This window comes from Leptopilina heterotoma, unplaced genomic scaffold (genome assembly GCF_015476425.1).
Source record: "Leptopilina heterotoma isolate Lh14 unplaced genomic scaffold, ASM1547642v1 Lhet_70, whole genome shotgun sequence".
Taxonomy (NCBI): domain Eukaryota; kingdom Metazoa; phylum Arthropoda; class Insecta; order Hymenoptera; family Figitidae; genus Leptopilina; species Leptopilina heterotoma.
The window spans coordinates 445,857-473,190 of record NW_025111162.1 but is presented as its reverse complement, the minus strand read 5'-3'; the positions used below and the strand labels follow the sequence as shown (position 1 = coordinate 473,190).

Sequence of the window (27,334 nt, the reverse complement as noted above, 5' to 3'; positions counted from 1 at the left end):
AGTATCATTTTTAAGGGGCATTTTCATACATATTTGATTACAAATTAGGAACAAAATTTTTTCCATTTATGAATAGCATATATTTATTTGCACAGATAAACTACGCTTCATTAACTGTTTATTCCAAAATTAAAAAAAAAAATTTAAAAGAGTTATAAGCTTGCAAAGTTAACAAATTCTGAGGGGCAAAGACTTTTTGTGCCGACATTAGTACTGAACGACTACTAGCCAACAACGCATCATGAAGTTTGGCAGGAGGGTTTTTAGATACCATTCTGAAAGTCTGAACAATTTCCACTGAAGAAAAGACAACATTTAACACATAAACAACAGCACAGATAACCTGTCTCAAGTTTTCGCCAACTGACTTAGGTAATCCGGATTGCTTTACTTCAGTCTTCTTCAAACGTGTATTAACCTTTTCTCGTTCGCTTCGGTATGAAGCTCCTGTATTTTAACTTTCAAAGACTCATTCACCTCCGAAATTTCAGATACCCTACTTGATAAAACAACGGTTTGCAAAGAAATCTCATTTAACTTTACAGAGTTCTCCTAAATTTTTTCCTGCAAGGAAGGAAGAAACGCATCCTTCACTTTAATGTCAGTTAGATCTGCTGTAAGTGTTTGCAGACATAATTTGATTGAAGTATCCATATTCAAACTTGTTGGCAGTTATTTCCTTCTTGCAAAATCTACATACTTGCGACATATTTAAAGAACGATCCATATACACATAAGAACAAAACTCTAATGAGCACCCAACAATAGGCAACCAAACATATACAAAGATCAAATGTTAATGAGCACCTAAAAATAGGCAACCTAACATGAATATTGAAAATGAAGATTACTAATAGGTGCAATCAAATGGTATGGCAAGATTCTCTGACAACTCTTAAAAGAATATTCACAGATGGCACTTACGCAAACAATCAAGAAAATATGACGTCAAAAAAAAGTTTAAACTGAACGTTGTAACGATCCAAATCGTTTTCCTTATTTTTGTAAATATGCCGTTCTTGTAGTTTCTCCGTCTTACAACTTATCGCGCCCAGCAATAGCCCATAAGGTACCGCAACCTTCGGCAATTGACCGAATTATATATTCGGGTGTCATCGGGCCACACACGAAACGTGTTATGGATTACGATGTCGATCTCAAGCGATTCTTTCATCAGAGAGAAGCGAGACTTCAAACCGCGATTTTCCGCGCGTAATCGATGCGCTGCGTCGCATCCTCGTTATTTTGTATATAATTTAAGTTTATTCTTTAATTAAATGTTTTTCAATTATTAATCTTATTGTTTTTCTTGTGTTGTGTGCCTTCTTCATAATAGGATTATTTTTCGTCTTATCAGCGATCCAACAATCTGCGAACTTAGTAAGTTTGATCAATCTTTACTCATCTATGTGGCTCGTCTCGATTCGCAACTGCTCATCGAACTACGTCGCAGGTTGGATTGCCTTTTTATTGGATTATGGAATCTCTGCTGACTTTATTGTGTCGGCTATCGCGAGCCGAACCTGACTTTCGCTCTTTTAAAAATATACAAAGACTCGTGAAGTTCGTCACAACGTTTAATGTAAATTAAATAAATACCTCCTTGATGGACACTAATGTTTCAGGAATAGTTCGGTAAAACTATCTGGACTTGTCTAAAGTGTTAGTTTTCAGGAATAGTTCGGTAAAACTTCCTTGACTTGCCTAAAGTGTTAGTTTTCTGGATTAAAATACTTTATTTCAAGTGTCCCGCAGTCAAATGAAAGACTTTCACACTAATAGTTGATTTTTCTAACCTATTTAGACTTAATTAATAATAATTTTATTATTATTTAAATTCAATTAATTAATTATTTTAAATACTTATTAATTGCCAAATATGTAATAAATGCTTTTAAATCATATAAAAAGAAAACATAAAATAGCAATAACATACTTATTTTTTTAACATAAACTTTGGTTTTTCGTCGTGGAGTCCCCATAATTATTAAAATCCCTCCCCGCAAACGTACTTCTACTCTCACACTTCAGATTGGCGGGTAAACAGTTAGCCAATTCAACTGTAACACCTAGTTTTGGCTTAATTCTTCTGTCTTCTCTTCAGTGTTATGTATTCAGCAAATTTTTTGTGTGTGGAATTTTTTAGTTAAACTCATTTAGAGTATTGTGCCTTATTTTTCAAAATAACATTTTGTTAAGTAAACAATCTTTATGTTACTCATTTAATTTTTTAAATATTTTTACAGTTTCTATAACGTTTAGAACATCTTATTTCATTCAGAATTTTTAATTATATTTTTTATGTAATTTTACTAATTGTTTAAAATTAATTTGGACAGAGAAACAAATTTATAATTTATCGTTTAATAACATTATATTGATACTCTTCTATTAAACTGTAATATTCACTAAAATAACTAATTTTCTAACTCAGTGGAGAAACAAAAATATCTTATTATATTACTTCATTTTCATTATTACACTACAAGATTCACTAAAATGGTGTTCACATTTATACCGAACTTAAGTATGTAAGTAAGTAAATAAGTAGGTAAGAAAGTAAGCAAGTAAGCAAATAGGAAATAACTTGCTTGCTTACTACCTTACTTCCTTATTTGCATACTTACTTGCTTATTTCCTTCTTGCTTACTTTCTTACCCACTTATTTGCTTACTTGCTTGTTTCCTTCTTTCTTACTTTGCTTATTTCCTTCCTGCTTACTTCCTGCCTTATTTGCTTACTTCCTAATTTCCTTCTTGCTTACTTTGCTTACTTGCTTGTTTCCTTCTTTCTTACTTTGCTTATTTCCTTCCTGCTTACTTCCTGCCTTATTTGCTTACTTCCTAATTTCTTTCTTGCTTACTTTGCTTACATTCTTATTTCCGTCTTGCTTACTTTGCTTACTTGCTTATTTCCTTCTTGATTACTTACTTTCTTATTTGCTTACTTTCTTACTTGCTTATTTCCTTCTTGCTTACTTACTGCTTTATGATGCTTATTTCCTTTTCGCTTTTTAATACCTCACAATTATTATTTAATATTTCAGAAAGATTAATTTTCTATTAATTAATTTAATAATTTCCAACTTGCACTTTTATTCAAAATATGTATATTATATACATATTTTTAATTTTTAACAGACAAATTTGACAATAATAAGGATTTTCATAAATTATTGTTTTATTCCATTACATACAAATTGAAACATTTTTTTTATAATAATAAAAACAGAATTTAAAAATATTTCATAAATTGACATTGAATATAGTTAGAAATGATTCAATAACCCCTTCGCAGTCAAGACCAAAATCTCATAAGTGGGCTCAAAATGTCGACAACTTTTTAGAAAACTAAAATTTGCGCAAACGAGTATACTATTGTATTTGAAGTCGCTGATTACGAATCCGATATCAGATTTTGAAAATTCAAAATGGTGGATCCAATATAGCGAACATGAAAATTAAAAATCGACTGAATTCACTTGAAACTTGTTACTCAGGGGTTTCGGGGTCGCTGATTACAAATCCGATATCAGATTTTGAAAATTCAAAATGGTGGTTCCAATATGGCGGACAACATTTCCTAAAATTCATCGGATTCACTCGAAACTTTTTACTCGGGGGTTTTCAGGGTCGCTGATTACGAAACCGATTTTAGATTTTAAAAATTCAAAATGGCGGATCCAATATAGAGGACGAAATTTTCTAAAATTCATCGGATTTACTTAAAACTTTTTACTCGGGGGGTTTCGGGGTCGCTGATTACGAATCCGATTTCAGATTTTGAAAATGCATAATAGCGGATCCAATATGACGAATGAAATTTTCTAAAATTCATCAGATTCATTTGAAACTTGTTATTAGAGGGTTTTCGCTGATTACGAAAATATGCAGTCGGATTTTACACTCCTTTATTTATTTTGTTTTTTTATATTTTTTCGGTTTGTTCTTATATTGGATCCGCCATTATCAAAACCGATATTACATTTTTAATCTACGACATCAATAAATCCCAAGTAACAATTTTAAGTAACTCTGATAAATTTTTTAAAATGGCGCCAGCCATATTTGAAACGCCACATTGTATTTTAAAAATCTTATGCTAGATTGGTAATCAGTGACCCTGAAAACCCCCGAGTAACGAGTTTCAAGTGAATCCGATGAATTTTAAAAAATGTCTTCCGCCATATTGGATCCGTCATTTTAAATTTTCAAAATCTGATATCAAATTTGTAATCAGCGACCCCGAAAACCCCTGAGTAACAAGTTTCAAGTGAATTTGATGAACTTTTAAAATTGTCTGCCATATTGGATCCGCCATTTTGAATTTTCAAAATCTGATATCGGATTCGTAATCAGCGACCCCGAAAACTCCTGACTAACAAGTTTCAAGTGAATCCGATGAATTTTAGAAAATGTCTTCCGCCATATTGGATCCACTATTTTGAATTTTCAAAATCTGATATCAAATTTGTAATCAGCGACCCCGAAAACCTCTGAGTAACAAAAGTTTTAAGTGAATTTGTTGAATTTTTTTAAATGTCTGCCATATTGGATCAGCTATTTTGAATTTTCAAATTCTGATATCGGATTCGTAATCAGCGACCCCGAAAACTCCTGAGTAACAAGTTTCAAGTGAATCCGATGAATTTTTGAAAATGTCGTCCACCATATTGGATCCGCCATTTTGAATTTTTAAAATCTGAAAACGAATTCGTAATCAGTGACCCCGAAAACCCCCGAGTAAAAATTTGTGGACAAATCTGTTTGTTTTTGTAGCCAAAAATCTGCTTGCGTCTATACACGTCATCGACAGTTTGAGCCCACCTGCACCATGACGTGTATACACGTCATCGACTGCCAAGAGGTTAATATAAATAATTTTTAATTTTGTACAACGATAGTTTATTAATTTAAATCTTTCTCACAAGCGGTGAAATAAAATTGAGATTAATATACACTACCGTCCACGAGTATCAGGACGATTACATTCGACTCTATGAAAAAACATGCCATCACTTTTTCAATCATATCTCGGAAATAAGAGAAGTTGCAAAAAAACTTAAATACGGTTAGAAAGCTGATTAAATTCTGCGTAAAATAAGCCGTCTTTGAAGTAATTTCCTTAACTATTTTTTGAGTTGTAGAGTGAGAAAGAAATAAAAAAAATTACCAAATTTTCTCATTTTTGTCTCTTGATTTTTGTCCGTCTTCGATATATCATTAAAAATGTGAAGCCGTGTTTCTACCGATTGGTGCATTGAAATTCAACTGTGACGACTCGATTCTGGCTTCGCGCGGCAGCGAATGAGAGAGGAAACAGGGACGATTTTATGCTGGAGAATAATAAATAATGATGTTTCACGAGTAATATAAAGAAACTTAAAAGTTCATCGTTCCCCGCATGATTTCGTTCCTGTTTTCTTTCTCATTCGCTGCCGCGCGAAGCCAGAATCGAGTCGTCACAGTTGAATTTCAATGCACCAATCAGTAGAAACACGGCTTCACATTTTTAATGATATATCGAAGACGGATTAACCTTTTTTAATTTTCGAAGGCTTATTTTAAAGCTGAAATTCTAACAAAGATTTCTGTGTTTTTTGAAAAATTTTATCTACATTTTTCTAGATTTTTGAAAAAGTTGAAGTCAAGAGACAAAAATGAGAAAATTTGATAATTCTTTTTATTTCTTTCTCACTCTACAACTCAAAAAATAGTTAACGAAATGACTTCAAAGACGGCTTATTTTATGCAGAATTTATTCAGCTTTCTAACCGTATTTAAGTTTTTTTGTACCTCCTTTTATTTTCGAGTTATGATTAAAAAAGTGATGGCATGTTTTTTCATAGAGTCGAATGTAATCGTCCTGATACTCGTGGACGGTAGTGTATAAGGACAGTTCAAACTTTCTGAAGCAATAATGTAAAGCGTGCGATATTAGTGTATGCGTTTAGAATGTACTGTAGGCAGGTGTATCAATTAGTATTTGTTCGTAAACAATTGTAGGGGGTTTAGGTAGTGATTGAAGTAGGTAAATTTAGATTTACGGCAGTATTAATATAGATCTACTGAATTAATAACATTATTTTTTATTTTTGTTCTTCAAGTTTTACCGAACTTTCAGTAAATTGCAACTGATTCTATTTAACCGAAGACTTTATCTTATGTTTTGCCGAACTATTCAATAAATTGCAACTCGTCAGTTTTACCGAATACTTTATCTTACGTTTTACTGAACTATTCAATAAATATGAATGTAGCGAGCACTTAGCTTACGTTTTACCGAACTGTAAGTGAAGCGCTAATACATGTATCATAAGGTTTATGGTTTTTACATTATTTTTCAATGCAATTTCTTTTACATTTTAGTTCTTGAAAAATTACTGTTTTGACAGTTCATCCCAGTTTTACCGAACTAAATTCAGTAAAATTTCAGGAATAAATTTTCTCTGTGTGGAAAAAGAGCTCCAAACAAAGGCTTACGGGTTTAGTGGGTCGGAGTTGGTAGTAGGTCGCTAGCTGTTTATATTATAACGTTTTATTTGTTTACTTATTACTTTTTCCTTTACACCAACCTCACCTAATCGTGCTTGGATCCGCCATTTAAAATTTTGAAAAACTGACATTGGATTCGTAATTAGCGACCCTAAAAACCTCCGAGTAACAAGTTTCAATCGAATCTGATGTGCCGTGGTGTGCGGTATCCAAAGTATCTGCACGGAAAAAAATTAGTTTGCTATTATATATGAATAGCTAATTTTCAGTTATAGCAGTTAATAATTAGCTGTTGCAGCAAAAAAATTAGCTGTGAGACTGAATTATTAGCTGTAATAGCTAACAATAATTGCTATCCATATAATAGCAATTAAGGTTAGCTAAGCTATTTCCAAGTGATTAATCAAAACTTGTTTTAATTTAAATTCATTTTATTGGCTAAAAGCACCATATTTGCAATAATTGTTATAAACAATAATGGAACACGAATTTTTTCTAACACCATTTTTTTTAATATTGAGAAATCAATAAAACATATTCTTAAGAAAAAATCCATCGGACTAATTTTGTAAACAAAAAGACCTATTTTTTTAATAATGAAAAACAAGAAAATTTGCAGTTAACCCCTTCTGCTTATAAGAAAAAAGGCGTGATGCTGTTTAGGATGAAGGGTCTTGACGAGATATTATCCGCTCACGTCGACGTACGATAAATAGAGAAAATGAGAAAACGTCTGTCGGAGTGAATACGCATGGCTTCTCTCCGACAGGCTGTCACGATGCTGGCATGGCGTCGCAATGCTGTACGTCATTTCTGTTGCCTGTCTCACACACATTCGCTTGACAAATATCCCAATGATTTGACGGTGAAGAACCGCGAAAGTCACAGGATTTAACGCTACGAATATTGAAATTTTCTGTGGTAAATGTGTACTACCTGACTGATGTGTCTCGAGTGCCAAAAAAGAAAATAATTTAAAAGCAATTCATGATGTATGAGTGCGTTTGATTTTAGAACATTTATAGTAATATTTTTTCCCAACATCTGCATAAGATCGTTAATAAAATAATTTGTATCAAAAAATAATCGTGATAAATTACAATCTGGATCGAAACTTTTGTTAGGTGACGAACACACCATAGGATCTTTAAAATATGCACTTCTTTAAAGATTTTAAAAACCAATAAATATAATGATTTATATTTCCGGAAAAAAATTCTGGTGATTCTAAATTGAAATTTCGAAATAAGCCAACTTTTTATCCACGAGGGGCAATAAAATTGATTCCCCGATTTTGTTTGTCAGGAATTGGACAAGAGCCATAAAATGTATCTGATAATTCACTCTCCCTTATATTTGTATTTCACTCGACTCTGAGTCTTCACCCCAGTCCCAAATGTAAATCCCTTGGGTGGTTGCACGGATTGATGCAACACTTTGGGATAAATTGGGTTTATAGAATTTCGGCAAGAAGAAAAGGCAAATGCCAGTTCGTGAGTATTTCAGAAGGGTAGGTATGGTCGACGTAACGTTTGTACCAGCGTTTGTTGAGTACCTACTGGGGATAAGTGGAACATCAATCACTCATTTTGACAGTAACATGCTAAGTAATAAGCTCATGCACGACATTAACAGCCCTAACATTACTAACTGCTTAATTTTCACTGTCTCAAATTTCTCTCGATTATATATTCTACGCAGTCTGTTAATAAAGATTTGGTGGAGATTTTTTTGGCTCGCGATCTTTTAGGTTAAGCAACTGTAAGTAGAGTTGGTGCTTTAGAGGGCTTTTCTTTTTTACACTTCTCTTCGGTATTTTAGGTTTCGTTACCTGTTTTAATATCTCTACAGATTTTCAAAAATTTCGTGGATAAGAAATGTCATTTTAACTGTGAACGTCAAACACGAAACATCGAGTGCCTCTTCTGGATAAAAAAGTAAGTTGAAACTTTAAATGCATTTTTCTCAAAATGACATTTTTAAAGACTTTAAATTTAAATAACCTTAAAGTGCAAAATCCTAGGTATCTGTAAATAGATTTCTCAAAAGTCCCTACGCAGAAAAAAGACACCGAAGAAAATACAATTCAGAAATAATTGATTGAAATAAAATAAATTAAACACAACCCTCGTATCTTGATAAGTCAACCTGACATATTATCTTTAAAATAAGTTCTATAAAAGACTCCCTGACATCGGTTTCTTAAAGACATCTATAGACGTTAAATCAATACCAAGTTCATTTTTCAGATTCCGTGTTAATGATAACTGCTATCAAGTTATCTGTCAACTTCTTTAAATTTCCCCCACATATTATGTCTTTCAATAAATTATCATATTGAATTTATAATTTTGAATTTAGAAGTGAACAAATTGTATCAGAGACATATTCCATCAGCCATTCTTTCATCTTTTTATTTATAGAGATAAATTGTAGATATAAAGTGACAATTCTTTCACCGCAATCAATTTGGAATGAAACTGATGTTAATGGTGTTGTCAGCACGTAAATATACTGACCGTAATAATCTAGGACAAGTCGTTTTAAAAATATGGACACTAATAGCATTATGAATAAAAAAGGAATAAAAAGGTTGCGAGGGCTGACCACTCATTTTGACAGTAATAAACGTGAGAAGTGACATTGACTGACATACACGTTGACGTATAGCGGGTTGCTGTCTTTCAGGATCCAACATTTTTATCAAAGGCATTTCAAGAAAATGTAGAAATAACAAAATAATGAAGTAACTTTGATTTTTCTAATAGACACAACAGAGTCGAATTTATTTATATTTATTCGAAATTTTTTAAACTATATCTACGGTCATTTACATAATATATTTAAGGGACGATTATGTATCACATTCTACCGTCTTTATCTTTTAATTATTAATACATTTTTCACATATCTTCTACTATTGTATTATATTCAACCATATATTTCTTATGTATTTTCTAAAATTGTATATTCTCTTTATATTTCAAATGATTTATAACAAATTCAAGAAAGAACGGTAAAATTTCAACGAATGTAATAAAAGAGTGATAACGATTACGCATCAAATACGAAGTAAAATGAGGTCACATACGTTAGAACAAGCAAGAAGGATTTGCATTCATATTTAATTAATGCAGAATATAAACAAAAAAAAAGAAAGTTAAGAGTGCAACAATGAAATATACACAGAGAGACCGAAATTACTAATTTTTGTATAAAATCACACTAGAATTTACTATTTTCACATTGCAACCACCGGAAATAAGGGGACTTTTTGTATTTTTTACTATTTTCTACACTAAGTCACTAATCCCGACAAATGTTCACCAAATTAGCAAAGTTTCTTACTATTTCGTCCAATAGTTCCAAATAACTGTAGTAAACTCAGATGCATTGTGTACGTAAAATTACTACAGTCGTTTGTAAATGCAGAAAGAAAGAGTGAAAGAAAAAATACGGATTTTCGTCGCCGGTTTCCCGTCAATTCTTGACTAATGGAGGTAAACTGGAAGAATTTTTACATACACAGACACACACACACTTATATATTTGTTGGATAAATATTTGAAGACACACACATGTTTATTTCACTTATATGTATAGACGCGGTTAATTAATACACTAATACACAACTGCACGCACGACAACGAATTTCACTGAAAGTATACATCTTTGTTTCCTTATATAATGAATGATGAAAATTTACAGCACTTACGAGAAAGCAGTTTACTTTTAACAACTTATTATAAGACATAGTTCTTGGGACAGGAATAAATGCAAAGTTTATTAATTTATAATGGTCAATTTCTGAGATACCGAACGACCTACCCCAGGCGAGAACTGACGCTGGATTCAGGCTTTACGGAACCTTCGTTGAGGCTTGGTCAACATTGATCAAGCCTTGGTGAGACGGCGGAACGAAGGTTGCTTCTAGCTATAATGTAACACTTATTTAAGACTGACGCTCCAGTCTTTGTTGTAGATTGGCGTTCAATGTTCAATCAATGCTGCGGAACCCTATAATGCAGGACTGAAACAAGGCTGCTTCCACTGCTCCCAAATTTACGCGTCTCTCGCGCTCATTCAATATAATATGGATATATGAATTGTATATAATAATAATATTAATAATAATAATAATAATTATTATTATTATAGTAATGAATATTATTGATATTATTTTTATTCATGTTATATGCGTTTGTTTGGAAATAAGTTACTATTATAATAATTATATTATTTTCATATAAATAATATATTACTAACAATAAATGTCATTTGAAATAGTAATATTAAAAAAAAAATTTTAGTAAAAAAATACAATTTTTCTGTTAATCGATACATTTTTTTCTCGATTTTTTAGCAGACTTTTTAACATTATTTACAAACATGTTCACAAGTTTTTATTCACAACACAACACACAATTTTATTATTTTATATAACGCTTAAAACAAAGAATGAAAAATATTCGCTCGTATGTGGGATCGAACTCACGACTCCCACCCCCCTAACGCATACCGGAAGTATTCAACGCACGCATTTAAACCGCTCGGCCACAGAAGGCTGGAAGGCACCTCGCCTAATCTACTATTTCAATGCCAGCGTCGTATATTCTGTATATACGGCGCGTCACTCAATATTTGTTCAGCATGGGACACCAATGTTCGTCCCATGCTCGATTAAAGACTCGGTCAATCTTGATACAATATTCACTTTCTTTATTACCGTGTGCACTAAACAATATAAAATATCAATATTTATAAATTATTTATTATTAAAATATTTTTTATGATAATTTTATAAGTTAAATTGAGCCCGCGCGTGCAATAACAGCAAGTGCGCTCGACCACATCTTCTGTCTCTTTTTTCACAAGATAAATCGACGAAAAAATTATCTGAAATGAAAAATTAAAAAAAAAAAATAAATAAAAATAGTTTTCAATAAAGGAACTATAGATACACCTTTTTTGTTAATAAAAATTTTTTACCTGACTTATATTTTCATAGATAAAAAATAAAAACTAAAATTTTGCTACTCTCAAAAATAATTAAGTTTTCACAAAAAACTCGTGATATTTCGTTATCAGTTCAACTTAAAAATTTTAAATTTCACTTACCTTACCAAAAAACCTTCCTGAATCCAATGAACTAATCAAAATTGCAAAAAAAAACTGTAAATTATTAATAATTATTGTATATAAAGTGACTGCGTCATTATTTGTGTTTTAATATTTTTAAAAAATAAAAGTCAGTGACGAAAATTCAAATTTTGAAAACTTCCAGTGACAAAGTTGTTCACAAGGGTGTAAAGAAGTTTTTCAGAAAATATTATTTTTGTTAATGAAAAATTGTAGCTCTTACAACAATTTGTTTAACGGCGCTATCACACTAAGAGTCATATTTTAAGCACTTCCAGATATTGGAAGAGAGTGTTTAAAATAAATAAGAGATTTAATTGTGGTTAATAATAAAATTAACGCAAATTGTTTATATTATAATAAAATATAATTGTTTATATTATAATTAACAATTAATAATAATTTTATTCTTTAATGCATTTTGTAAAATATAATTTTCTTAACAGATTTTGTTATCATAGGTAGTATTACATAAAATTTTTTTCGCTTTTAAATTTTCATAAACATGAGAAACTCAATTATATAAACATTTAATAATAAAATATTTATAAAAGAATAACAAATGAAGTAAGTGTGAATAATACAGAGTAAATTAAACATTTTAATATAATTCACATATATTCAATTGTCTTATTCAGTGAATGTTGTGAATGACAAATATCTTTTACTTTAAATTCTGATTGTTTATATTCGTTTTAAATTTATTGACAAGCTAATAAACAGTTCGTAATTAATTGAAAGTGGGGACTATTGCTTCTTGTTGTATAGTAATTTTATTTGCGAAAACGTCTTTTACATTTCTGTGTTTATAATAGCAGATGTTCATTTTTCATTTAATTCACAAAGAATTATTTTTTCTTTCGTTTCTTTATTATTGTACATTTTGGCTACAGTCAGTTTTTAGCAAAATATATTTTCTTATATATTTGAAATCTGTAAATAAAAAATGTGTACTGCAGAAACGATTCTTGGTCGAAAAAAAAGGAAAAGTGTGGATAGCTGGAAACGCAATGTTGCAAAAAAATTACGAAATGAGGTTAGTTAAATTTTGCTGTATGTAATTTAAAGAAAATTCTTAAATTTTTCTTATATACTATTAAATATGTAGCTTTTACTAATAAAAATTACGAATTGCATGTAAATATGAGCTTACTCAAAAGTTATTCAATGATTCATTCATTGTTACAATGGCTTAATTTTCTGTTATTGACAAATAGATTTTTAAAGTTTTGATTTCAAATAGTAATAGTTATTCATGAAATACTCCTATTTTGAATTTTTCTAAGAATAAAATGTTTTCTATAAAAATAATATTTAATATTAATTTACTGCAGTTTAAAATTAAAATTAATTTAACTTCAATTTAATTTTTTTTAATTGTTATTAAGCGTGACATATATAGTTTCATTTTGACTCTTGTAATATAAGTTCAATTTTTTATTATTATTTTTTTTTAATTCAGGGAAACGAATATATCTCCTTATTAACTGGGGAATCTGTTCCTGCAAAAACATTTATAACTCCCACTTCTTGTTGCTCGAGGAAATGTTTCTTGAAAATTGAAAGCAGATATCAGGAGAAGTTATTTATTCAATTTTGGAAACTTGGAGACTATAAAGTTCAAAATATTTTATTAAGCTCTTTTATAAAGGAGAAAAAATTAAGCAAAGAAAAAAAAGTAATTCTAGAAAAATTGTAAAATGGAATTATTATTTTCCTAGTATGTTTCAAGGCAACGATGTAGTTGAAGTTTGTGAATCTTTCTTGTTAGCTGTCATTAACATAAAAAGAGGAAGAATGAGGACAATAAAAGAAAAATTGATAAATGATTTAAGTTTCAATGATAATAGAGGAAAGTCACTTAAATTCAATAAGTTGACAGAAGAACTCAAACTTCTAATTCATCAGCACTGCAAAAGCCTGCCTCATTCAACATCCCATTACAAAAGTACGAAATTAAATTATTTTACAGATAGTAGCTTAACTATCAAAAGTTTATATAGGAAATTTATTGACTTTTATATGTTAGAAACAGAAAATGAAAGTACACCAATTTCAGAGTCGACATATGCTAAGTATTTTAATTATTTTGTCAATTTTACTTTTGATGTTCCAAGAACCGACTATTGTAATCAATGTTACGAAAGTGAAAAGCTTGGAAAAGAAAATGACTTTGAATTTTTAGAACATAAAAATAAAATTGCTCAACATATGTCACTAAAAAAGAAATGATATCAACCTGTAAAGAAAATTTGTGTCTTGAATTCGACTTTGGACAAAATCTTCCACTTCCTAAACTGCCAGTCACAGAACAATTTTATTTAAGACTAATTTGGCTGCATATATTCAATGTTCACGTTCATGTAGAAAAAAATGAAGTTAGTCATAGTTATATGTTTCCATTCATGGAAGGTTTTTTAAAAAAAGGGGGGAACACTGTTTTTAATTTAATTTTACATGTCATAATGAAAGAGTTTGAGGCAAACTATTACAACAAGATTTTTTTATTTTCTGATTCTTGCGGCGGCCAAAATAAAAATTATAACATAATGATATTTTTATCGCTTCTGTCACAAAAATTGCAAGTTCCGATTCATCATTTGTACCCGGTCAGGGGCCACTCATACTGTCAATGTGACCGTAATTTTGGTATGTATGGTCAAAAAAAAAAAATGACCGAGACAATTGAGACAGAAAAGGAATATGTAGAATTAATAAAAAATTCCAAAAACAATCCGTTCATCGTGGTAGAGCAAAACAATTTAAAAATAAAAGATTTCGAGACAGAAATTAAAAATAAATATAAAGTTCCTAAAGATCTTTTAATTAGTAAAGCTGTTAAAATCGAATACTATCCAAACGGTAAAATTAGTATTTTTAAAAACTATACCAGTGAATCAATCACACATTACATTCAAAATTCTTTGAGTTTTGATGAATTAGAAAATGTCGCACAACTTTCTAAAAAAGTAGGAATATCTACAGAAAAAGTTAAAGATTTACAGTCGTTAATGCATTATTTAACACCTCAGGCTCATGAGTACTTTAAAAATTACTTACAAGAAGTAGGGGTAAAGTCGAAAAAAGATGTTTAAAACGTCTAAATGTATTGAAAATGTTGTAAATTCGTCTATAATGTATTTTAAGAAAATGACTAATATGTTCCCTACTGAAAAAGAACGACTGTAAATACGAGCGTAAATATGACTGTGAATATGACCCTAAATACGAGCCTTAGAAGGGTAGTGTAATTGAAACAGCAAATACAGCCGTATTTATGCCCGTATTTACGGTCATATATGAATACCATTTTTAAAAAAAAATATATATATACCCCCACAGCACCGAAACTTTCCTAAAAATTTATTGAATATTTACTTGTAATATTCGGCATATTTAACTGAAATGTTTAGTGAAAATTGTTCTTTACACAACTTTCAATAAACATTGCAATTACATATTCCGAACATTGCAAGTAAATATGTTTAATCAGAAAGCTTCAAAAGTAGTCAGGTTTTTTATACAAAGTCGACACCCTTTTTTACCTGGAAAAAGGTCAACTGACCGTCATAAAATTAAAGGAAAATATTTTTATTTGTTTATATTCATATTTATTTAAACATTATACTTGTTTTTCATCGACTTAGAATTCATCTAACAATATGCTCTTATTATGTATGCAATATATCCTTTAGAACTTAAATTCAAAAATGATATCCTTTTTTATTTATCAATTACGGTTTTCGAGATACGTTACAGTATTCTTAAAAAAATGTTTTTTTATAATAAATTTTAGATATTTGTAATTGTGGAGATTTCTAGATTTTGAATTTATATTCATTTTACTTGAAATTTTAAAATTGCAAAACTTTTCAGCAATAAAAATTAGGTTAGAGACCAAAAGCTTCAGGAAACGTCAAAGTAGTCACAAAACATCAAAATTTCTGACGTTTTCTCTTTATTCCTGATTTTATTTTTAGCAGGGGTTGCATGATTACAAATATCTAAAATTCAGTATAAGAAATTTTTAATTAAAAAAGTTATAAACTATCTAGCAAACTCTAATTGTTACGTAAAAACGGATATTATTTTTGAATTTAGGTTCTTATGAATATTTAGCATTCATAATAATTACTTGCAAAGAATCTGAGTTGATGAAAAACAAATATAATGTTGAAATATAAATAAAAAATATTTTTAACATTAACAAAGAAATATTCGTCCTTCAACTTAATGACGGTCAGGCCATAAACATCACCTATAGCGACCCTTTTGCAGGTAATTTTTCCCAGTACAATTTCAATGCTGAAACGCAGCAAATTTTCACTGAAATAGCACTGAGCTCTCAGTACTAATTCCCCAGTACAATTTCAGTCCATTCTTCCGGCAGGGTATTGAAATACGATTTATTCTTATAATAAATGCATAACAAACAAATATATAAATGTCACTTTATTTTAATCACAAACACACATATACACATGGTACAATTATTTATTAAAAATTGTAATTTTTATTATTTTTATTATAAGAGAAAAAATACTTGTACGCACAATAAAAACACTTGTACATTTTTCAACAGCTAAATAAAAACCACAAATGACGCGAATCACATGTAAGCACTGTTGTAAAAAAGGTTGGGTCTATATAGGGATGGGTAGTTGCACGTAACTTGAAATATTAATACTAAATTTGTTTGTTTTTAAAATAGTGATTAAACTTTTTAATTACATCTAATTCATAAATATACTATTATTATTTCTGTTAGTATTATTATGACATTTATTATTAATATTTCAAATTACGTGCAACTACTCATCCCTATAGACCCAACCTTTTTTACAATAGTGCTTACATGTGATTCGCGTCATTTGTGGTTTTTATTTAGCTGTTGAAAAATGTACAAGTGTTTTTATTGTGCGTACAAGTATTTTTTCTCTTATAATAAAAATAATAAAAATTAAAATTTTTAATAAATAATTGTACCATGTGTATATGTGTGTTTGTGATTAAAATAAAGTGACATTTATATATTTGTTTGTTATGCATTTATTATAAGAATAAATCGTATTTCTATACTTACCTTAAATAATATTTATTTTAGTTGCAATATTATATTTAATATATTAAATTAATAATAATTAATGATGTTTCATTATATATATATATATATATACCCCCATAGCACCGAAACTTTCCTAAAAATTTATTAAATATTTACTTGCAATGTTTGGAATATGTAATTGCAATGTTTATTGAAAGTTATGTAAAGAACAATTTTCACTAAACATTTCAGTTAAATATGCCGAATATTACAAGTAAATATTCAATAAATTTTTAGGAAAGTTTCGGTGCTGTGGGGGTATATATATTTTTTTTTAAAAATGGTATTCATATATGACCGTAAATACGACCCTAAATACGGGCATAAATACGGCTGTATTTGCTGTTTCAATTACACTACCCTTCTAAGGCCCGTATTTAGGGTCGTATTCACAGTAATATTTACGCTCGTATTTACAGTCGTTCTTTTTCAGTAGGGTAGGTTGGAAAAATTATAAAATATTTAAAATCTATAAAGTTTTATTTAATATGATGATGTTTTAATGTCAAAAATATATTAATATTAAGCATTAAATGTTTATATAATTGAGTTTCTCATGTTTATGAAAATTTAAAAGCGAAAAAAATTTTATGTAATACTACCTATGATAACAAAATCTGTTAAGAAAATTATATTTTACAAAATGCATTAAAGAATAAAATTATTATTAATTGTTAATTATAATATAAATAATTATATTTTATTATAATATAAACAATTTGCGTTAATTTTATTATTAACCACAATTAAATCTCTTATTTATTTTAAACACTCTCTTCCAATATCTGGAAGTGCTTAAAATATGACTCTTAGTGTGATAGCGCCGTTAAACAAATTGTTGTAAGAGCTACAATTTTTCATTAACAAAAATAATATTTTCTGAAAAACTTCTTTACACCCTTGTGAACAACTTTGTCACTGGAAGTTTTCAAAATTTGAACTTTCGTCACTGACTTTTATTTTTTAAAAATATTAAAACACAAATAATGACGCAGCCACTTTATATACAATAATTATTAACAATTTACAGTTTTTTTGCAATTTTGATTAGTTCATTGGATTCAGGAAGGTTTTTTGGTAAAGTAAGTGAAAATTAAAATTTTAAAGTTGAACTGATAACGAAATATCACGAGTTTTTTGTGAAAACTTAATTATTTTTGAGAGTAGCAAAATTTTAGTTTTTATTTTTTATCTATGAAAATATAAGTCAGGTGGGTCAAAATAAGTGAAACCGGCCACTTGAAAAATTTTTATCTCCAATTTTCAAGTTATCTATGATTTTTAGTAGATATATGAGTACACTTTTTCCCCCTAAAATATTTTTCAAAAAAAAATTTTATTTTTGAAGTAATCAGGTATTGAAGTTTTAGGTCATTTTATTTTCATTTTATTATTACTTTGAAACAAATAAAGATAATTAAGTAATTTTTTTTTAAATTAAAGCTTAAAGTCTATACTTTAAAGATGAAATAAAGCGATTGCTAAAAAATGAAAATTTATAATTGTTATTAACAATTCTTTTAAACAATTGCAAATTGAAGAATGTTCTCAATGTTTTTGAAAGATTAAATTACGATATATTGATGCGCAAAACTTTAAGGATTCATTTAAAAAAAAGAAAAATGAGTAACCTCCAATATTATAGAAATTGTGTAGATTTTTCTGCCAAAATGCAGGCCAAAATCGATTTTTAATCTTAAAAATCTGCTTGAAAGCGTGAAGTTTCTAACAAAACAAAAGAAGATCTTATTTATTCGTTTGCAATTTTATCTTTTTCCAGGAACTTGAGTCAATTTTTGCTTGCATTTTGTCAGCAAAATTTACATAATTTCTATAATATTGGAAGTTACTCATTTTTCTTTTTTTTAAATGAATCCTTATAGTTTTGCGCATCAATATATCGTAATTTAATCTTTCAAAAACATTGAGAACATTCTTCAATTTGCAATTGTTTAAAAGAATTGTTAATAACAATTATAAATTTTCATTTTTTAGCAATCGCTTTATTTCATCTTTAAAGTATAGACTTTAAGCTTTAATTTAAAAAAAAAATTACTTAATTATCTTTATTTGTTTCAAAGTAATAATAAAATGAAAATAAAATGACCTAAAACTTCAATACCTAATTACCTCAAAAATAAAATTTTTTTTTGAAAAATATTTTAGGGGGAAAAAGTGTACTCATATATCTACTAAAAATCATAGATAACTTGAAAATTGGAGATAAAAATTTTTCAAGTGGCCGGTTTCACTTATTTTGACCCAGGTAAAAAATTTTTATTAACAAAAAAGGTGTATCTATAGTTCCTTTATTGAAAACTATTTTTATTTATTTTTTTTTTTAATTTTTCATTTCAGATAATTTTTTCGTCGATTTATCTTGTGAAAAAAGAGACAGAAATAAACTGTCTGAGTATATCAACTGCACTGACGATGAAGAAGTCCCATGTCAGCGATTAGACCTTCAACATGTGGAAGGGAAAATTTTTTCCTTTCCTCCTTGAAATTACAAGGGAAAGGGTAAAACCTTCTTCATCGTCCGTGCGCACAGTAGAACCAAACTGCAATTTACTGTTCATAATAGTCTAGAGCCTTCATTTTTTAACCGATTTTACTGAACTTTGTTTTAAGTGAAAGATTATTAAATTTGAAAGAGATTTGTCGAGTCCGAATTTTAAATTTCAATTTGTTTATATTTATTTTTTTATTGCAAAGTTTAACAAAAGCATCTATTTTTAAGAAAAAGTTATCTCCAGCCTCTATAATAGAATGGCACGAGCTAAAAACTTTTTAGAAACACACCTAGAGTACTCTGTAAATTGTAAAAAATTTGTGCAGGTAAATATTCGAATGTTATAAACAATTTATATTAACAAATAATTAAGTTTACAACAAATTGTTAATGTGGACAAACGCTTTGATAGATTTTAATGAAAAATTGTATACCTAAAGGTTTTTGGGGTCGCTGATTACGAATCCAATGTTAGTTTTTCAAAATTCAAAATGGCGGATCCAATATGGCGGATGCTTTTTTCGAAAATCGATTCAATTTGGCTAAAAATCGTTACTCGGGGGTCTTTGGGGACGCTGATTACGAATCCGATGTTGGTTTTTCAATATTCAAAATTGCGGATCCAATATGGCGGATGCTTTTTTTTAAATCGATTCAATTTGGCTGAAAATCGTTACTCGGGGATTTTTGGGGTCGCTGATTACGAATCTGTAATTAGTTTTTCAAAATTTTTAATGAACGATATAATGTGTAAGGCGCTTTTCTGAAAAATTGATTAGATGTACTTGAAACTTATTACTCGGAGAGGTTTTTTTGGGGTTTTTTAAGTATAAACAATATTTTTAGTATATCAATATCTTTTACATTATTAATTCACAAATGTAATACCATATTTAGAGCGCACTTGAAGAAACATTTCCTCAAAATTTAAATAAAATTGGAAGAAAATCGATTTTTTTCAAGAGTAGCAGCCGGAGAACGTCCTTAAACATACTTTAAAGTGTACAAATTAATCACAATTTGTAAAAAATTATTACTGTTTTGAATTATTCAGTATCAAAATAAGTATAAATAAATAAAATTGTCAAAACAAGACTATAAAAATCTTCAGTAAATTTTGTAACCTTTATTTAAAAACGTATATAAAATCAATTTAAAAATTAACGTATAAAACATAATTTAAATTTGGTTTTTATCACATTATCAACGCCACTTTGTATTCTTACAAATCTGACGTCATATTTGTAATCAGCGACCTCAAAAACCCCCGAGTAACGATATTTAGCCAAATTGAATCGATTTAAAAAAAAGCATCCGTCATATTGGATCCGACATTTTGAATATAGAAAAACCAACATCGGATTTGTAATCAGCGACCCCAAAGATCCCCAAGTAACGATTTTTAGCCAAATTGAATCGATTTAAAAAAAAGCATCCGCCATATTGGATCCGCCATTTTGAATTTTGAAAAACCAACATTCGATTCGTAATCAGCGACCCCAAAAACCCTTAAGTATCAAATTTCATCAAAATCTATCAAAGCGTTTGCCCACAATAACAATTTGTTGTAAACTTAATTATTTGTAAATATAAATTGTTTATAACATTCGAATATTTATCTGCACAATTTTTTTACAATTTACAGAGTACTCTAGGTGTGTTACTAAAAAGTTTTTAGCACGTGCCATTCGATTATAGAGGCTGGAGATAACTTTTTCTTAAAAATAGATGGTTTTGTTAAACTTTGCAATAACAAAATAAATATAAACAAATTGAAATTTAAAATTTGGCCTCGACAAATCTCTTCCAAATTTAATAATCTTTCATTTAAAACAAAGTTCAGTAAAATCGGTTAAAAAATGAAGGCTCTAGACTATTATGAACAGTAAATTGCAGTTTGGTCCCACTGTGGTGCAGTTGATATAGTCAAACACTTTAATTTTTGGCGACCTGAGACTCTGTTGCTCTCTGCTCATGCGCAGACCGAACTAAGAATGCATTGACAGCACCATGTGGAAGTGCACATTTTGTTTTAGAATAAAACTTGGTTGTTTTTTCATGCTTTCAGTTATGCAAGGCGTAATTACCAAATTCAATACGTCAGTTCACCATTTTCATAAAGAAAATGTGAATTTATATTTATGTACGAAAATGAGACCTCGTGCAAAAATGCTTCACTATTTACTATTTTGAAGCATTTTTGCACGAGGTCTCATTTTCGTAATTAAATATAAATTCACATTTTCTTTATGAAAATGGTGACTAAAGGGTTACAAATAACAATAGACCCAGTATAGAAAAAGAAAACGCGGGGACTTGTCATAGGAGTCAAATTAAAGCCTGAACCCTGTACTTTACAAAGATATATCAGTTTTGCTAATAACAAACTAAATTAGCAGTCAAAAATGATTTTTTAACAGTTGGCAGGAATAAAAATTGACTCACACTTTTCGTGAAGACAACTATTGTAAAAAAAGATTGGATTCACTTAAAATTTGTTACTCGATGTTTTTCGAGGTCACTGATTACAAATATGATGACAAAATAAAAAACTCTGTGGTTAGATTTGTAGTCAGAGACTCCAGACTGCCCCGAAATTTTTCTACACGAGATTACCTATCGCAATTTAATTTACATTAACTTAAAATTTCTAACACTTGGGTTAATTCAGTGTTAATTGTAATATTGAAACAAGATAACTAATAATATTAAATTTGTAAAAACAAATTATGACTGCAGAATTAAATATTTTATTTACCATAAGTAAATACCCTGAATAAAAAGTAGGACCGATTTCGGACTAATCCGAAATTTATCCGCAACAGTACGGTTTATTGTGGAGATTTTTCACCATGAATTAAGTTTGAAATCAATACCGTTTTTTATAACTATTGAATCCGTAATTAGTCCGAAGTTAGTCATATCATATGCAACTAGTAAATGCAGAAGTAATCCGGTTGGTTTAATCAGTGAATCCGCAGCTACTCCGAAACAGTCTGCTTATTATCAGCAGGGCGTGGTTCTTATTTCGGCGATGTTTTCAAATTATCGGTCTCATCCCAAAAAATTAATCAAGGTATAACAAAAAAATTTTCCTAAAAGTTTAAAGCAAATCGAACAATATTAACACGTGCCTCTAGTCGACTGAAATTTTAAATGGAAAATACATGTAATTTTTCCTGGAAATCACACAAAAATTTTTTCAGCTAATACAAATTTATTTAAAATTCTCTAACTTTGGGTGCTTTTAGTACACGATAAGAGGTAAAACTTCCAATTATTCATAAAAATTTTTAAAGTATTTGCTCCATTTACAAGCTTGATAAATATGCCGCTATCACAGTAAACAGGACTAGTATATTAACCCTTATATGCACACATTTTTTATTAATTTAAATTTGACGAAACTCGGTACTGGGGGGGGGGGGTTCGGAATGCTGATTACGAATCTGAGGTCAATTTAAAAAATTTCAAAATGGCGGCACCAATATGGTGGATATATGAAATAAAAAGTCATTCAATTGGACAGAAACTCGGTACTCGGAGGTTTTTGGAATCGCTGATTACGAATCTAAGGTTTTATTTTTTTTACATTTTGTTGTATTTTTCGATTGAAAATCTTGGAAGAGTTGGTGAATCATAAAGTGCCACAATTGAACGGAAGAAAACGTTGACACGAATTTCTTTAATCACAAAAAAAGCAAAATAAATATAAAAAAATGTAACTAAAATCTCGTCACTTCCTCGCTGTTAGTTCCAGGTAACGCTAAAAACGAGTAAGAAGATCCGCCATATTGGCTCCAACATTTCGAATTTTTTCAAAATGATCTTAGATACGAATCAGCGATTCCAAAAACCTCCGATTACCGAGTTTCAGTCCAATTGAACGATTTTTTATGTCCGCCATATTAGATCCGCCATTCTGAATTTTTTTAAAACTGACATCAGATTCGTAATCAGCGCCCCCAGAAAGCTCCGAGTACCGAGTTTCAGTCGAATTGAACGACTTTTTATTTTTTTATGTCCGCCATATTGGATCAGCCATTTTGAAATTTTTTAAAATGACCTCAGACTCGTAATCAGCGGCACGAAAAACCCCCTGAGTACCGTGTTTCGTCAAATTTAAATGAATAAAAAAATGTGTGCATCTGAGGGTTAATTTTTCTAGTCCTGTTTACTGTGATAGCGGCATATTCATCAAACTTGTATATGAAGCAAATACTTTTAAAAATTTTTGAATAATTGGATGTTTTACCTCTTATCGTGTACTAAAAGCACCCAAAGTTAGAGAATCCTCTATATCCTCTATATTACATTAATCCTCTATATTATATTAAGTTAGAGAACGACCGACCGACTCACACCTCTTTCTATTCTGTCTAACTATCTTCCAGAATACTTCACTTACACACGTCCAAAAAACACATACCCATGTATGTTACACATATACACAAAACACATACATGTCATGTCAGGCATGCGCAGTAGTGTTCTATTAATGTCAGGCATGCGCAGTAGTGTTCTATCAATTTTAGGCATGTGCAATAGTGTTCTATGAATATCAGACATGCGCAGTAGTGTTATATCATTGCGCACAAATCACCCACACATATGTATGTATACTCACACATGTACATAAATTACATACACATGTATACTCACACATGTACATAAATTATATACACATGTACACTCACTCATATGCAGATATAAACTTCTACATATACACAAATCACATATATAGATTTAATAAACGATTGATAATACACTGAGAAAAATAAACGTAACTATGTATTGTCCGGACAGGAATGATCCCTGTCCAAAAATTTTTTTCGTTTGGACAGTACTCTTTGCTTTCTGGACGGGAACCATTCCTGTCCAGAAAGGACTCAGTAATGTCTTAGACATTAGTAAAGCAGACAGTAATGAACAATGTCTGGACAGGAACCATTCCTGTCCAGTCCTAAATGGTCCTAAATATAATTATCATTGAAATACAATATATTACATACAATTTATTACACAACTATAACAAAAATTATTGGCATGTTAAGAATGTCTAAATTTATTATTATAAATTGATAAAAGCATTTAAAAATATAAAATAATAAATAAAATTATATCCTAAAGTTCATCAGTAAAATAACCTAATTACTATTTTCAAAATTTTTTAATTTTGAGTCTGGACCCGGGACCAAAGTGAAAGTTATAGTGTGCATTTAATTAGTGATAATTTAATTATTCCTGAAAGTCACATGTTTTTCAGATTTTCTCCAAACAAGTTAGACGCATTTGAAAAACGTGAAAATGGACAAAGTAACAATTTTATTTTACGTAATTTTTTATTTGACGAGACATTGGAAGAAAACTTTAAATAAAAACTGAAAGTTTATTACAACTTTCTAATATTCCGTTTTTTTACTAAATTGTATGCCTTATATTTAGAGTTGTGCAAAAAGCTCGAGGCTCGAGGCTCGAGCGAGCTTTTTCGAGCTTTTCATTTTTCGGGCCGAGCCGAGCCGAGCCTAATCAGTTCGAGCTCGAGCCGAGTTCGAGCCGAGCCGAGCTGTGTAAAAAGCTCGAATAGTTTCGAGTACTCGAGTTAATTCGAGTACTCGAATTTTTCGAGCACTCGAGGGAATTCGAGTACTCGAATTTTTTCGAGCTCTGAGTAAATTCGAGTTCTAGAGAAAATTCATAGAATTTTCGCATTTATTATATTTAGCAAATAGAAATATTGATTCAGTAATTCAAAAAAATTCGAAATTTTTTACTTATTAATAGTTTTTTTAGTAAGTCAAAAGCTCGAATCCATTCGAGTACTCGAAAAATTCGAGTACTCGAATTCACTCGAGTGCTCGAATTTAATCGAGTACTCGAATTTACCCGAGTACTCGAATTTTTCGAGTACTCGAAGTCACTCGAGTACTCGAAAATTTCGAGTACTCGATACATCGAGCCGGCTCGGGCTCGGCTCGGCTCGGCCCGAAAAAATTTCGGCTCGGCTCGGCTCGACTTTTCGAGCTTTTTGCACATCTCTACTTATATTATAATTATTTTATACTGGAAAAAATTATAAAGATAAAATATTTTTTTGAAAAAATCTTTTCATTTTGTGACTTTAGTAACATTAAAATCATTTTTGCAGAATATTACAATATTACAAAATGGATTGACCCAGTTATAAAATCTTTTTTTAATAAAGTAAAATCTAAGGTGATTTACGGTTAAATGTTTTTAATGATTATTATATGTATGTACACTGATTTTTTGAATGCGGCGAGTTGCCATTTAGGTCTTGACAGGATCATTCCTGTCCGGACAGTACCCAGTTATGTTTATTTTTCTCAGTGTATAAGTTGTTGAATTTTTGAAGGTTCGTTGATGCACGTAGTGTCTGCTGAAAATTTGTTAAAAAATACGTAAATACCTCACTCGCTAATGCTGTCTGTGTTGGAAGGGAACTTATTTATTTACTTGTGTATTTACTTATTTATTTGTTTGGCAGAAATTAAAAATAATTTTTTAAATGGATAATCAGTGAAAAATGACTAATATTTCTGTAAGTATAATTTTCAACTGATTTTCAGTAAAATTATTTGTTTAACAGAAATTTACAATAATAAATAAAACACAATAAAATGACAATCAGTGAAGAATAACTAATATTTTAGTAATTTTTAACTGATTTTCAGTGAAATTCCACTGATTATGAATCCAAAGTCACTTTCTAAAAATACAACATGGTATATCCAGGATGGCGGACGAAAATGAAAAATTCAGTAAGAGAATACGTAAAAATAACATTTCGTATAATGTACAATGAGAATTTCCTTAAATGTACCTTCATAATAAATACAATTCGATTAATTGACATTTCGCAAAAATAAATATTCAGCTAAATGCAGTTCATATAATGTAATTTGGGGAATATTTAAATGCACCTCTTAATTATCACTAATACACGCAGAAAAATAGTTGGATATAGTATACTATGTGTTAGATATCCCATCTATTTTAGATAGTGCCCACATAGCACCATATTTTGCGGGAAGCTAACGGGAAACTAACCATGTTAGCTTCTATAGCTAACATGGTTAGCTTCCCGTTAGCTTCCCTTGGCCTATAAATGTCCTACGCTTTTTAGTTTTCCGTGTTAGCTTGCAGAAAGTTATCTAAGAAACTTTTCTGAAAACAAGTAGAGAAAAGTTCTTTAAAACTATCTCTGGTAAGTATCTGTAAGCATTAGAAGTTAGTTTCTAGTAAGCGTCATAATGTAAGTAATATAATATAAATTGATATTATACAAATAATCATTTACGGAATTTCCATAATTATCTATTTAATTTGCACTTAAACTTATTTAATATTTCAGTTTACTTATAGCTAAGAAAATAGTATTTATAAATTTAATAAAAATATAAAATAAAAAATATTTCTCTCTATAATTTATTTATTGCCGCGAACTGATTACTTATATATTCCTCAATATCAATATTATATTATTGAAGAATAATTTTGAAAATAAATTTGGAGGGACTGGGGGTAGAACCCGGGTTCACAACGCAGAAAGCAACAACCTAACCAACTAACCTAATCAACCATGTGTAGGGAAGAATATTTCGGGTCCTTTTAAGCTTCAAGTGATCTCATTGGTTGGCGTCACTAATGGCGGGATAATTTAAAAAAGGATTCACAAAGATATTTGAATTTTCTCATTACAATAAATAATTTAATTTCTAATATTATTTATTAATTAAATCTTCAAAAAATAAGAATAAATAAATTATTAAAAATGAAAATATTAAATTAGAAAGTTAATAGATAAGCATTAAACTAAACTTTATTTTTTTCCTTACTTAATTTGACTTCACATCTATTTGCAATTTGAAGTTAGTTGTTTCTGTTTGCATTTTGTTCTCTAGTTTTTTTTATAATTAATTTATTATTCTTTTTAATATTTTAATATTTAAAATTAATGAAAATTCTAATGTATAATAAAATGCTTTCAATATTAGAAAAGCAATTAAACAAAATTTTTGTCAATTAAAATATTCCTTATGCGTTATTTCTTACTTAATTTTA

At 29.5% G+C, this 27,334-nt stretch overlaps 2 protein-coding genes across 7 annotated transcripts in view; both read left to right on the top strand.

Annotated features, from left to right (window-relative positions):
* Window positions 1-27,334, top strand: part of LOC122510539 — a 253,126-nt gene that overhangs the window by 164,248 nt on the left and 61,544 nt on the right. The window lies entirely within an intron of this gene.
* Window positions 12,444-13,377, top strand: LOC122510555. The gene is made up of 3 exons (XM_043625312.1): window positions 12,444-12,669; window positions 13,096-13,297; window positions 13,355-13,377. Exons 1-3 carry the CDS (start codon window positions 12,580-12,582, stop codon window positions 13,375-13,377), a joined length of 315 nt encoding a protein of 104 aa, XP_043481247.1. The 5' UTR covers window positions 12,444-12,579.

Bases quoted from the DNA above. Each gene is read 5' to 3' on its own strand.
- LOC122510555 (XM_043625312.1), top strand. From the start codon at position 12,580: ATGTGTACTGCAGAAACGATTCTTGGTCGAAAAAAAAGGAAAAGTGTG. The intron at 12,670-13,095 runs GTTAGTTAAATT...TTTTTAATTCAG, and splicing joins CAAAAAAATTACGAAATGAG to GGAAACGAATATATCTCCTT. The intron at 13,298-13,354 runs GCAAAGAAAAAA...TTATTTTCCTAG, and splicing joins TATAAAGGAGAAAAAATTAA to TATGTTTCAAGGCAACGATG.